The 14,842-nt window shown below is 43.8% G+C and overlaps 2 protein-coding genes across 2 annotated transcripts in view; one reads left to right on the forward strand and one right to left on the reverse strand.

Moving 5' to 3' along the window:
• The window catches only part of LOC135205514 (glutathione S-transferase Mu 4-like), a 1,039,821-nt gene that overhangs the window by 94,747 nt on the left and 930,232 nt on the right, over positions 1-14,842 (forward strand). The gene's annotated exons all lie outside the window — the stretch shown is intronic.
• The window catches only part of LOC135202483 (uncharacterized), a 39,600-nt gene continuing 25,955 nt past the window's right edge, over positions 1,198-14,842 (reverse strand). The window contains exon 2 of the mRNA XM_064231898.1: positions 1,198-1,638. Within this exon, the coding sequence (XP_064087968.1) occupies positions 1,198-1,638 (441 nt within the window). The remainder of the gene's footprint in view (positions 1,639-14,842) is intronic.

Raw genomic sequence — 14,842 nt, forward strand, 5'->3', positions numbered from 1 at the left:
GTAGCAAGTTCTTGTTATCTTTCGGCTCAATGCGCATGCATCACTCCACCAAGGTACTAAAGGACGCTGAGGTTTACCAGAAGTTCGAGGAATAGACAGCATGGCACCACACAACAATATACTGATTAAATACTCATAAGCAGATGTTGGGCTCTGAAAATCATTTATCTCTTGATCAATTTCAGTAGATTTTTTGAATAATCCCCAGTCAGCCTCCCCTACCTTCCATTTTGGTAAACATGGAGATGGAATATTTTTCATATACTTTAAGTGAATGGGCCAATGATCACTGCCATGATCATTCTGGTCTACTACCCACTGGTAATCTAACCTCAAAGACGAAGAGCAGATAGTGAGGTCAATGGCTGAATCAGTATTATGAAAAACATCATGTCTTGTAGGGGAACCATCATTCATTAAAGTGATGTCATTCAAGTCAAGCAGCTGTTCTATTATTAAACCCCACCGGTCGCAGATTGGCTCTCCCCAGAGGGTGTGCTTGGCATTAAAATCCCCCATCAGAAATGAGGGTTTAGGAAGCTGGTCTATCAGTGTCTGTAGGTCGTTTAATTCTAGCTGGCGGGGATTACCCTGAGCATCCTGTAATCTACTTTCTAATGATGGATCAAGGTAGAGAGAGCAAATTGTGATCCATTTATAATTAAAAATTTGGACTCCACAAGCCTGCAACACAGTGTTCAATTGAACAACCCTGTGATTAACAGACTTGCGGACTATGATGCCTGTGCCTCCCTGAGCACGTACACCTATCAGGGGTGAAGACCTGTGAAATGAATAATTAAAACCCACATTGGGTGTGTGCTCTCCCAACTTTGTCTCTTGTAGACACATCGCAGATAAATCATGTTCCCTAAACAGAACCCGAACTTGCTCTCTATTTGATATAAAGCCACGGATGTTCCACTGCATGAGAGCCATTATTTAGAGGAAGGGATCTTAAAATTCTCTACTAATTTAGGAAATCTGTTTGTCCTGGTGAGAGATATCTTATCAGCTTTACCAGTACTACTAGATCTAGATCTAGGTGTTACAGATCTTTTTTTTTGATGAAGGCCTTCACTTGCCCTTTCAGTTTTGCTTTTGTTTTTTCTTTGACATCTGAATGACCGTGAATGAGGCGAAGAGGGAGAAAGGGACCTCTTCTGACGAATAAGGAGGGCCTCGATCTCCTCACCGTCATCTCCCCCGGTGCACTGTAACGTCAGGATCAGGTGAGGGCTCAATGTCAGGCAATGTCCCTGACACAGAGAAGTCGTCATCATCCTGAGATCTGGTTTGAACCCTAGAATCAACAGGGTCCCCTGGCTTAACCAGAGTCTCTGCAACATGGGAAACCCCACCAGGAGGGGCACGGGAAGCCCCACCTGGGGGGCCACGGGAAGCCCCACCTGGGGGGCCACGCGAGGCCCCACCAGGGGGGGCATGGGAGGTCCCACCAGGTGGGGCACGGGAAGCCCCAACAGAGGGGGCACGGGGTGTCCCACTAGAGGGGGTGTGGAAAACCCCACCAGCGGGGCACCGGGGAGCCCCACCAGAAGGGGCACTAGAAGAAGCAGTACTCAATTGTTGTGCTTTCAAGGCATCCGAATAGGATTTCCTGCCCAACAGCTTTTTGGCCTGTCCCACACTGATATGTTCAGCAATAGATTTTAGTAATGCCTCTTGTTCTTTTTTTAATTCACTACATTTCTTATCACGGGCTCGATGTTCACCCTTACAGTTTATGCACATTACCGGTCCAGAACATTCCTCGTGCTCAGGCTGGCCACACGATTCACAGTTTATTTCTGGTACAAACATTAGAGGAGTGTCCAAAACCAAAACATTTAAAGCACTGGAGCACTCTCGGTCTATAAGGACGAACTTTCATGATTTCACTGTCAAGAATAATTTCAGATGGCAGGAAAGAATTTATAAAAGTTAAAATAAGCATTGATGAGCGGGGCACTTTAAAAACCTTCCAAACCAAGTCTGGACACATATCCAAAATTTCCTCCTCATCCATTTCATGTAAATCTTCATTAAAGATAACACCCTTCGCGTAACTAAAATTATAGTGAGGTTTTACCTCTTTTACCATACCCTCAGGATCAAGCTTCAAATTTAGTAGCATTACCGACTGAACATTGGTCTTGGTATGAACTAAAAACTATTACGCCCAAAGCGAGTTTACTTCTGGGCTCCCAACATTGCCGATCTTCTGGCTTACCAACCTTTTCACCTTGAAGAGGTTGCCTCTCTCACCATGCGTTGAGATAATTAACCACTTAGCTGGGTCTGGAGATCTGGAGATTTTACTTATTCTATTGGGATCTTTTATTTCATTTGGTGGTTTATAAATGTCAAGATTTCTAGGGACCTCTTCTGCCTCTACAAGTCCAACACTCATAGAATCCGACCTAAATTCTCTAAAGGCTCTGTGAGCTTCCGATTCAGAGTTGAAAACTATCCAGAATTCAAAAAAACCATAATTATTGCCAAGTTTATTTCTTAATTCTTTGATGTTCCCAAATTTACAAAATTCATTATATATCGTGTCATAATTCCAGTCTAAAGGGACTGGTTTCACATGCAGAATGTTTGTAACAAGGAGCTCATTTGAAAAAGGCTCCAAAGTTACAATGGAGGAATTACCAGGTTTTTCCTTGTCCTTATCCTTGCCTAAGTCGTCAACCGAAGATCTAAGTAATGTCGCCATAAGACGAAGGATTTATGATTCGTCCAGGTAGCCCCCCACCCACCATGGAGCCACATTTAGAGGACAGTGTTATCCCATACAGGGCTGCCCTAGGGGTACCACCCAGATATACACCCCACCCTCAGTGCTTAAGGCGTCATGATGTCCGTCGAGATCAGATCCAGCACTAAGAGCGGGGTTTGACATCTAAACTTTCCCCTCGCTCGACCACGTTAGGTACTCGAGTTCTACGGGTGAGGTGGCATGCCAACCGTCCTCACCCTCCATCAAATCCAATGAACAAGTCCAAATCATGTCCAAAACCAATCCAAGTCATCAACATAAAAACCGTGCCTTATAGAGGGAGGAAGCAGAAGGAAGAAAAGTTTTAGTAAAAGGAAAAGGGCTGACTTATTTAGTTGGATCAACAGCTGGGCACCAAGGGTGAAGCGGTAGGGCGCGGGGAATTATCACCACCTTGATCCATTATCAATAATAATGAAAAAGAGATACCGTACTTACAGTAAACTTTTTCACACACACAAACCAGAAGAAGGTACACAAACACTCAAAGCGAACGACGATCAGCGGGCAGAGAGCGCAACGAACACGTCTTCACCCAACACGGCCGAAAGCAAAAGTGATTCCTCGCCTCCCAGTCGCGCGGCGTGCGCACTGGCGGACAAGCAGCTAACTACGTTACCCCTTGTTCGAAGCTTACGACCGTTCCAGCTGCCGCTTAAGCAATCTTCCTAGTGTAAAGGACCGATGGTTTGTATAACGTGTCGGAACAAAAATTTGATTATTCATCAGAGCTGGTAATATTGTGTTGTTGTTATATAGTAGTTCCCCTTAAAGTTACTGTACCATCAGGAGAGTGTTTTTCCAAACAGGTCTGCTCAGCTTCAGAACAAAATTACTTAAATTTTCTGATATACATTAAGATTAAATGTAAATCATTAGTACCCGATGACAAAATAGTGATACTAATGGTGGCTGAAGGTCACTTAAAACCATATTTTCATTATCATGGCAGAACTATTGCCGGTTCAGCCTTTGACAGTAGTGAAGCTGCAACAAGTGCATTTGATTTTATGGTGAACAGGTAAAGTATATATTCAAATAAGTTGCACAAATTAACACTAAAAGCATAAAAGCTGATGTTCTGCACTGCACACTGAAGAAAGTAATTGTGGGCTTAGAAAAAATAGTTTTCACTGTGCTTTGCATTGTAACTTCATAATGCTAACATTAGGAAAGCAATGTCCTATTTTGCTAGCACTCCACAACTGTCTATATATAGTTTCCCCAACCATTTCAGAGTAACAAACCCCTTTTTTCATGTATGTGTCAGTAAATTTGCTAAAATGTATCAGAAAGTTATAAGTAAAACAATGAAGTTCCCTCAGTTCTCTTTTTTTTTTTTATGTAAATTATTTGGAAAACGAAATTCATTATGTACCATTCAGCCCTTTCAAAAACTTCATGATATAGATGTTTACTCTTTGAACATTTATATAACTGTCATTAAAAGCGTTATCTCCTTACACCTCCGAGAAACAAAATGTTAATTTAGTTTTACAAATATTAAATGACTATCTTATTCAAGCTTTACTAACTCTAGGAAAAAATCACTGTGCCTTTTTATTCAGGGTGCAGAATGTCAAAATTTTATATGTTGTGGGCAATCATGAATGCAAACGTTCAAAGGTCAAGGGTTAAATAATAAATATGCTACTCAATAAGTAATGAAAGTTATAGTACAGAAAAACATTAATTAATATGGGTTTCTACTAGCGTTTATTGAATAATTGTTGTTCCCAAGAAAATTATCTATATTGTAGTCAATAAAATCTTTACTAAAAAGAAAGTTCGAAAATTTAACTACCAAATAATGAAATAATGACTGTATGTAAGAGAATTATTTCATTCACATATGGTAGAATGAACCATGGTTTTTTTTATGTAAACCAATGCACTACCATTTTGCAATTTGACTATTAATGTATATATATATTTATTTTAATAACGATAAACATGTTTGTTCTTTGGTATACAAAGTACAGTGGTACCTCGAGATACAAAAGGCTCAACTTACGAAAAACTCGATACGAAAGCAAACACAAAAATTTTTAAGGCTCTACATACGAAAATTTTTCAAGATACGAAAGGTTGTTGTTGTAAAGTCCAAGATTCGCCCGGACCACCGATAACAATTTTGAAACTAGCACGCCACCAACTGAGTAGACTCGCCACCATCCTTCCGCTCTCCCATTGGTTCCTGATGCTAGTCACCACCATGAGATCCTTCTCTCTTATTGGTCAGCATCCCTCCCAAAATGCATCTACGTAGCAGCGTGCTTCTTTGGCCACTACACGACATCATCGGTATTGTAAGCACGCGGTATTCGTTCGTTCTAACAATTTCGTTTATTAACGTAAATTCGTTAGTGATTTAGTTGTAGTATACTTTATTGTGTTGTGTGAGAACTTTACTACATACGTATACGTACTACATAACAATTACGTACAGTATATAAGTAGTCATGGGTCCCAAGAAAGTTTAAATTCACAGAAAGAAGAGGATGCTCTCTTTGGAGACGAAGATGAAGATTATCAAGAAGTAAGCAGCTGGTATGCGATTAAGTGTGATCGCCAAGGAATATGGCCGAAATCCGTCGACAATAGGCACTATCCTTAGGCAGAAGGATGTCATCAAAGCAGCTACACCTTCCAAGGGCGTCACTATTTTGTCCAGCAAGAGGACCCGCGTGCACGATGAAAAGGAAAGGCTTCTTCTTGTCTGGATAAAAGACAAAGAAATCGCTGGTGATGTGATAACGGAGACAGCAATCTGCCACAAGGCCAGCGCTATTTTCGGTGATTTGATTGCGCAGGCCGAAGGCGGCGGAGGAGAAGGGACATCAACGCCAAACCCAGACTTCAAGGCTTCGCATGGGTGGTTCGAGAAATTCCGTAAACGGACTGGCATCCATTCGGTGGTGCGGCATGGGGAGGCTGCCAGCTCGGACACAAAAGCGGCCGAAGCCTTTAAAAAGACGTTCAACGAGATGATGATCAAGGAAGGCTACAGTTCTCAGCAAGTCTTCAACTGTGATGAGACTGGACTTTTTTGGACAAAAATGCCTCGTCGGATGTACATCATGCAGGAAGAGAAGCAGCTGCCCGGGCATAAGCCTATGAAAGACAGGCTTACGCTCGCACTTTGTTCCAATGCCAGAGGGGATTGCAAGGTGAAGCCCCTACTTGTCTGTCATTCCGAGACTCCTTGAGCCTTCAAGGCCCACAAAATGCTTAAGGAGAAGCTTCCAGTGATGTGGAGGGCTAATGCAAAAGCCTGGGTAACGAGGCTTTTGTTCACCGAGTGGGTAAATCTGTGTTTCGGCCCGACAGTGAAGAAATTCTTGGAAGAGAAGCGCCTCCCTCTGAAATGCCTGCTGTTGTTGGACAATGCCCCTGCTCACCCTCCTGGCCTCGAGGATGATATCCTAGCAGAGTATTCCTTCATCAAGGCTCTTTATCTTCTGCCTAACACCACCCCTTTCCTTCAGCCCATGGACCAGCAAGTAATATCAAACTTCAAGAAGCTGTATACGAAACATCTTTTCAAGAGATGTTTCGACATCACCGATGCCACAAACCTCACCTTGCGTGAATTTGGGAAGGAGCATTTCGATACAGTAATATGCATCCGACTCAACAACCAAGCTTGGCAGGCGGTTTCGAGGCGAACCTTGAATTCCTCGTGGAGGAAACTCTGGCCTGATGCCGTATCCGCCCGAGACTTTGAGGGATTCGACGTGGGAGAAGCTGGTGCTGCAGATTCAGAAACATTTGACGATCCTGAAACTGTTTCACAACCAGATCTTGACGAGATCGTTGCACTCAGCAAGTTCAAGGGGCTGGTCATCGACGAGGACGACATCAATGACCTTCTCGACCAACAAGAGGAGCTTACATCGGATGACCTGAAGGAGTTGGAGGCCATGCAACATAACGTCATTCAAGAGGAGTTCGCCAACAGCGGCGAAGAGGAGGACAACGACTCTGTGACAACGGCAGAAATTAAGGATGCTCTAGCTGCTTTTCATAAGGTGCAATCATTCACAGAAAAGAGGCACCCAGAAAAGGCTTACACAGGTCATATGCTTGCACAGTTCGATGACATTTGCCCGAGTATCAATAACAGTTAAAGAAGGCTTGGAAGAGCCTAAATGCTCTTCAGGAGGAAGAATAACTACTTGCGCCTCGTTCGGAGCAGCCAAAATTCGAGGCGAAACAGGCGCAGCAGGTGCAACAGACGAAAAAGCGCCTAAGGAAACACCCTTAGAACGGCTAGGTGGCGATACTACAGCGCTAAAGCCACAATCTCTACTAATAGATGGAGGCGAAAATGGAACACCTTGAGGCGACGAACGAGCCGCTAACGGCCGCAGCGCAACACTACTCTCAGGCTCCTTATACCGCTTGACTGGAGGAGACAAAGAATCGGCGCCTGAATGCCTAAGGGACGCGAAACGGACGAATCTCACCAAGAGCGCCGCGCGACCGGAGACGAATCGCTTGAATCAGTCGAAAGGCGTCTAACCGCAACGCCTTTCCAACGCATACCCGAGTCCTGTTGAGGCGCAACAGGTTCAACAAGAGAGGCACCTGTCTGTGGGCAACTCCCGATCGCCTCCCTTGGACTTCCGGTATGTCTTCTCCCCTGTGCGGGGGAGTTCGACAGTGACCTTTGTCTAGGAGACGTGTCAGGACAGACAGACGCACCCTCAACTACACTCTTACCTGAAACCGCTTTCTCCAAAAACGTCTTAACCTCTGTCTTTCGCTAATTTCTCTGAGTATGAACTAAAAATCTTCCATTGAGATTCAGTCCAATCACTACACTCATTACATGTTTGATCTGCTGAACAATCCTGCCCCCTACACTTAACACATTTAGTGTGAGAATCATACTCTAATTTGGATAATCTAGTTTTACATCCTGAGATGCAAAACCTAACTCCCGACGGACTAGAATCCGACATGGCAATGCCTAAATATTCAATTAACGACAACGCCAAAAAAAAGAGTATTTCACCAATTCCGAAGATCAAATCCACTAGAAAAAAAAAAGCGAAGCAAAGTCATCCAACCACACCGACCACCGATGTTCACCGGACGCTGGCAGGAAAAGAATTGGATTCACCTGGGCAGTTGTACCTGGTTCTCCCGCAAGTGGAGGGAGATAACGTCATCACCACCAGTGTTGGCAATGCCTACGCACCAAATTTGAATTTTGTCTCCTGCCGCTCATGGAAATCACGGCTGTATAATTGTTCGGTAAGACACTACAATAAAAATGTAAAATATAAAAAAGTAAAAAAAAAATGTAAAAATAAAAAAAAAGACAAAAAAAAAAAATTCTTAATTTCAAGTTTTTTGTAATGTTAAGTGTTACAGTTTTGTTAATGTGTTTCGTAAAGTTTAGTTTATGTTTTCCTAACATTTTTTTATGTGTTTTGTAAAGTTAAGTCTACGTACGTACAGTGGTACCTCGAGATACGAAAGGCTCAACTTACGAAAAACTCGAGATACGAAAGCTGACATGAAAAATTTTACTGCTCTACATACGAAAAGTTTTCAAGATACGAAAGGTTTCTGAAAGTCCGAGATTCGCCCGATAACAATTTTGAAACTCGCGTCGCGCGCCGCCATCTTAGTTCTAGTAGACTCGCCACCATCCTCCTGCTCTGCCATGAGATCCTTCTCTCCTATTGGACAGCATCCCTCCCATCATGCATCTTACGTGGTGGCGTGCCTTCGCTCAGCCACTTCGCACCCGAAGCTTTATTGTACGCATGCTGCATTCGTTCGGTCCAACGATTTCGTTTAGTATCGTAAATTCGTTAATGATTTCGTTGTGCTACTTTATCGCGTTGTGAGAACCTAATTAGTATACGTACTACATACGTAACTTAATTACGTACAGTACATATAGTCATGGGTCCCAAGAAAGTTGCTGAAGTTCACAGAAAGAAGAGAATGCTTTCTATGGAGACAAAGATGGAGATAATAGAAAAGTATGAAGCTGGCTTGCGGTTGAGTGTGATCGCTAAGGAATACTGCCGAAATCCGTCGACGATAGGCACCATCCTTGAGCAGAAGGAAGCCATCACAGCAGCTGCACCTTCCAAGGGCGTAACTATTTTGTCCAACAAGAGGAGCCATGTGCATAATGAAATGGAAAGGCTGCTTCTTGTATGGATCGAGGATAAAGAAATCGATGGCGATATGATAACCGAGACGGCAATCTGCCAGAAGGCCAAGGCTATTTTCGGCGATTTGATTGCCCAAGCTGAAGACGACGGCGGAGAGGGGACATCAACGGCAACCCCAGTGTTCAAGGCTTCTCATGGGTGGTTCGAAAAATTCCGTAAACGGACTGGCATCCATTCGGTGGTGAAGAAATTGAAATTACGTAAAGTATAAAAAAGTAAAAAAAAATGTAAAAATCAAAAAAAGACAAAATAAATTTTATTTTTAAGTTTTTTGTAAAGTTAAGTGTTACAGTTTTGTTAATGTGTTTTGTAAAGTTTAGTTTGTTTTTCTGACATTTTATTGTGTGTTTCGTAAAGTTAAGTGTACGTATCTGCCGTTTGTCCTCCTCCTCCTCTGCCGCCACTTTCGGAGATAGCCTCACTCGAAAGGTAAGCTTCCACATTTTACGTTACAGTAATAATATTTCTTGTACACTAATATACACTTTATTTACAAGTTTTGCATTTTTATTATTAAGTTACGTATTGAATGGTCCAAATTGTTGTAGTATTTCATTGTTTGTTCATGAAACTTACCTGACAGATATATATATAGCTGTATTTTCTGAAGTCCGACAGAATTTAAAAATTCGCGGCACACGCAGTGGGCGGCCAGGTGGTAGTACCCATTCCCGCCGCTGGGAGGCGGATATCAGGAACTATTCCCATTTTCTATTCATATTTTTTTCTGTCGCCGGTCGGTAAACAAACTGTTTACAGACCTCCGCCTAGGATTTTGAAACTTCATTAGCCACTTAAGTATCCTAATTATTCTTTCGATTATTAACTTGGATTTGTGGCTAGGCATACGCTATCGTAAATTTGATGTCTGAAGCTAGTTAGCCTAGTTTCAGACTTTGTTGTCTGCATGGTAAGGTGAGGCTACCGTAACTTTCGGTAGACACTCGCATAGTATATATGACGTTTACATGTTTTCTTTGCATAAGGTAATTAGTGTAATGTGTGACTGATTACGGAAGAAGGAGGATTCAATTACGCATTTTAGAGCGTGTTAGAATCAGGAGTTTTTCCTCCACAGTAAACAGAAGTTAGAAATAATGAACCTTCTAACCTCCTGTAGATTTTATTTTGCCTAACCCTGTGGGTATGGCTTTACGAGCCTAGAATAAGTGTCTGCTAAAGGATTACATCAAGTAATCTTAGACTAAAGTGCTCGCTCTCCAACCAGTGTTTGTGAATTGTAGTGCCCCTTGTGTTGTGGAGGGGGCGTCAGATCGGCCCCATAATGCCTCTAGGCCTGGACCTCTGTCGGACTCCCAGGACTCAGGGAGAGGGCATGTCGAAAGCCGCAAGAGGGTTACGGGGGCTCCCCACCGATCTGGCGTCCCTTCGGCAGAACCTGTTGACTCTTCCCAGGCTGCTAAAGATCGTGCACGTGCGCGAATCTTGAAAGATTGCTTCTCGTCCTCCGAGGCGTCCTCCCCACACAGGGGTTGGAGTTCTCGGAAGGACTCGCGCCCCCTAAAGAAGCTTTAGAGAAGAGGACGCTTCTCGTCCTCTCTCTCGTCACGAGAGGATGAGAGAGTAAAGAGACCACATTTTCCCTTTTAGAAGAATGCACTGGCTCTTTTCCTAAGGGACATTTAAGGAGGCTCATTCATCTTACCAGAAGAGTGATTTGAGCCTCCTGCGAGAACGCTCATGTATATATCATTTATACATTATTAAGGAGGCCTCATTCATCTTGCCAGAAGAGTGATTTGAGCCTCCTGCGAGTGACCGCTCATGTTATACATCATGTATACATTATTAAGGAGGCTCATTCATCTTGCCAGAAGAGTGATTTGAGCCTCCTGCGAGTGGAACGCTCATGTATATATCACTTATACATTATTAGGGAGGTTCATTCATCTTGCCAGAAGATGATTTGAGCCTCCTGCGAGTGAACGCTCATGAAGTTAGAGCGTTTCAACCTCGCTAGCATTCCAAAAGAATTTGGTAATCAAGGACATTCTTGATTCCACCTTTTGGAGGAGCAACTCAGTATTCGTCTCCTCTCCTCATTGCGCTCCGTATACGTTATGTAACGTTCGCTTTACTTCGATAAAGCAAGCTGATAAGTTTGACGGCCGGCAAGCTGCTTTGCACAGTCAAACAACTTATGTCTCTGGTCGGCATAAGAAGGGCAATTTAGACGTGAGGAAGCTTTTGGAGGTGCTCGACGTCCTATAAGTAGAGACATTCTCCAGGACGCTCGTCAAGCACCTTGCGGAAGACGAAAGCCATACGTCTTCCTTTAGTGTTCACACTCTTCAGGAGCAGCGTGCGGCTCTCCATGGAGACTCGCATGAGGACGTCCCTTAAAAATATTCAATGTCATACGCAAAACGCTGTTCGTCATAACATTGAGATGTTGGCAAGGTCGCTCGCCAGGACGCCTCTTGGCGGGCCTTGCATGCATCAAGGCGCTCAACGAGTTCCTCTCTGAAACGTCGTTCAGAAGACTTGGTGTTCTCTGCTCAGACACTCTCGTAGCTGGACGCTTTCCAGGACGCTAAGCAGGACGCTTTTGAGGACGCTCGGCAGGAAGCTTTTGAGGACGCTCAGCAGGACGCTTTTCCAGCACGCTTTTGAGGACGCTCAGCAGGTACGCTTTTGTGGACATTCGCCAGGACGCTTCGGTGAAGCTCGCAGGACGCTAGCGAGGACGCTCGCCAGACGCTAGCGAGGACGCTCGCCAGGACGCTAGCGAGGACGCTCGCCAGGACGCTAGCGAGGACGCTTTTGAAGACGCTCGGCATCCTACACGTCATGACGCTCGGTAGAGCACTTGCCAGGACGTTCTTCAGAACGATAGGCGTCCTACGCATCAAGACGTTCGGCAGGATTCCTGCAAGAACGCTCTTCAAGAGGCGTGTCGAAGTAGAGGAAGGAGTTTGGTCTCGTCAAGATGTCTACTTCGCTTTCTACGAAGGGAGCGTTCAATAGAATCCATCACTTGATGAATTCCAGGAAAACTGTAAGCAGATTCGGTGTCATAAAACGCCTCGTCTGCTTTCGGGATTGCGCTGCCGAAGGGGAACATTAAGGTCCTTCCTGTCGTAAGCCCAGTCTCTAATCAGGAATCCTGCCCCCCTTCCTCGATTTCTGCGGGAATCGGGAAAACTATATGCTCGAATTCCTGGATTACTTTCCTGTCATGTAAATGGGTTAGTTCTCATTGACAAAGATCTTCATAAACATTTTATCGCTTAAGCGGATAAGTAACAAATTTCGGAAGAGCTCTCATTCATTTTTCAGAACCGAACGTGGACAGTCGTTTTCCTTTCTTTCTCTCTTCCTCGTCCAGGAAAGATGTAGTAGAGAATTCGATGTTCAATTACTACAATACGTAGTTTATCTTTGCGTCATTTGCTAACGCATGGGTCGAGTCATATACGCATATCGTATTTACCTCTGCGGATAGAAGCCGAAGGAACTGTTGTTCTAATGTATTTATTTGACACTCCCTTCAACCTTCCAAGAGTTTTCGGAGTAAGAACAACTCTTCAGGTATTGTTACGACAACACCAACTCAGCTTCTGTATTTAGCGAATTCTGTTTCGTTTAAATAGGCCTGCTTGAGAGTTTCCTTTTGCTCGATAATATCATACCTATTCCTTCGTAAAGGGAGTAGCTGGCAACTCAGGCAGATAGTATTCTGTTCTCCATTGAAGCTTTCCTTCGAGGAAGACTTCTCCTTCACTCTTTTTGATAGAGATCGAAGGTGGTCGATCTCCAATCCTTATTTTGTTTTCTTTAAGGAAAGAATTTAGGATGGAGATCGTTGTTCAGAATACTATAAATATACTACGTATATTAACCTCGCGACATGATTCTACTAAGCAGTTGAATTGTCCGAGGGGTAGGCGCATATCCTAGTTATTCTACGGATTGCGACTTAGACGAGAAGTATTCTAATTGAACTGCAACATCAACTCAGCTTCTGTATTAGCGAATTTTGTTTCGTTTAAATATGCCTGCTTGAGAGTTTCCTTTGGCTCGATAATTTCATACCTATCCCTTCGTAAAAGGAGTAGCTGGCAACTCAGGCATATAGTGCGAGACGATGATCAAGGCTGCTGTTACTGTGATCTACGCAGTACCGGCTAGCTCGGTGTCATGCGCGGTTGGTTACGTCTCTCTCCCTTGCGGGAATGGCTTAATAAACCGTCTCTTTCCCTACAATCATGGATTTTAGCCTCGGGTTGAGGAAATTTCTAGTAATCTTGAATGTCATACCTGCCGTTTACTAGAAAATTTCAACAAGATATCTCTTATACTTGTTAGTGCGGGTTTACCGCACGGTAACATTCTGTACGAATCTACTGCGCATAGCACTATAATAATGCTCTCCTGCTTATGCAAAGCGCAGCCTTATTTAGGGAAGGAAGAACAGGCTGAGTGAGGGAATGGATGAGTTTGCTGGGGACCATTTCCTCGCTGGAGAAGCTTGTTCCTGAATAAACAGCAATTCAGACCTCTACAAATTTTCCTCACGAAGAAATTGGAATAACATCAAAGATCTTGTAATTCTAATTTTCTCTCAACGGCTTGAGGATCACCTCAGGTGATAGCGAGAGGGTGCCAGACATCCGAACAGAGAACAGATGTTCTGGCACATTGTCTGAAAGAATTGGAAGCCAAATTAGTCGGCTTTCCAGTTCCTCGAAGGGTGAGTGGTTGGATCGAGTGGACCAAAAATCATCTCGGATAATTTCTCAGCTCTCTCATAGCTCGAGAAGAGAGAATTGGTTATGGGCTTGGGCACGGAACGTAACGATCCTCAATAGGTCGTTAATCTAGTGCACGTCCGTGGGGGTCTTCCTCGATCGAAGGCAACAACTACTGACGTCTGAGTAATCCTCACTTAGAAGTATGTCGAAAGTGAGGAGAGACTGAGGGAGTCCTTTCGTTAAGTTTTTTCGTAATATTGAAGACGAAGGAGCTTCCTCTTAAGTTGTTCCCTTATTCATGATCCTAGAGGATTAGCTTTAGTCGCCACATGTTGGCCTCTAAGAGGTTGGATTCACAGAGGTCAGGTAATTCAGAGAATTTTCCAAAGACCCTTCCCGAGAGAATCGGTGTAATCAAACATCATCACTTAGTGAAGTATCTAATATCTCTCCTCTCTGAGTCTGAAAGCGTTCAGACTATCGAGAAGCGATAAGATCTTCAAGATTAATGGCAGTCTCTTGGCCAAGGCAAAGCAGTGCTGCCTATTTTCAGTTCTCAATCGGAGGGGGCCGTTTCTGGAGATAGTGAAGGGAAATGACTGTTCCTCCACCTCCACCTCTGTGAATTTCGTTATGGTTCTATCTTTCCGTATGAAGTATGAGATAAGATAGAAGTCCTAACTGTTGTAGAATATGCAATATGTTGTTGACGGCCTCTAGGCTCAGAGATTCGGTTCTGTCAAACAACAAAGCTTCACGATCTTTGAGGTCTGTGGAGATCTTGTATTCTCTGGATCAAAGGTTCCGGCATGGAACTTAGACGTAGTCTGAGTTTCTGATGCCAAAAGCATTTCGAACCTATCCTTTCTGCGAACTTAATACACGTGACCAGAAAGGCTAATATTCTAACCGCTTTAGCCACGGCAAGGAGGGTAGTGGAGGTTTTAGCCATCATCAGAGGTTTTGGCTTTAAAGGACATAATGCGGTCTGTCCGCTAAGCCTTCCGTTCTTGATAAGAACGAAAACCTAGTCTGACCATTGACCCGAAGGCTTGGAGACCAAGGGTATGGCACAAATTATTGGGCAAGGGCAGTAGAGAGTCCTGTGCCCTGTAGGGTCTCTCAAGTTTTATCTTGATAAAACC

Source organism: Macrobrachium nipponense, chromosome 24 (assembly GCF_015104395.2).
Source record: "Macrobrachium nipponense isolate FS-2020 chromosome 24, ASM1510439v2, whole genome shotgun sequence".
Classification (NCBI taxonomy): domain Eukaryota; kingdom Metazoa; phylum Arthropoda; class Malacostraca; order Decapoda; family Palaemonidae; genus Macrobrachium; species Macrobrachium nipponense.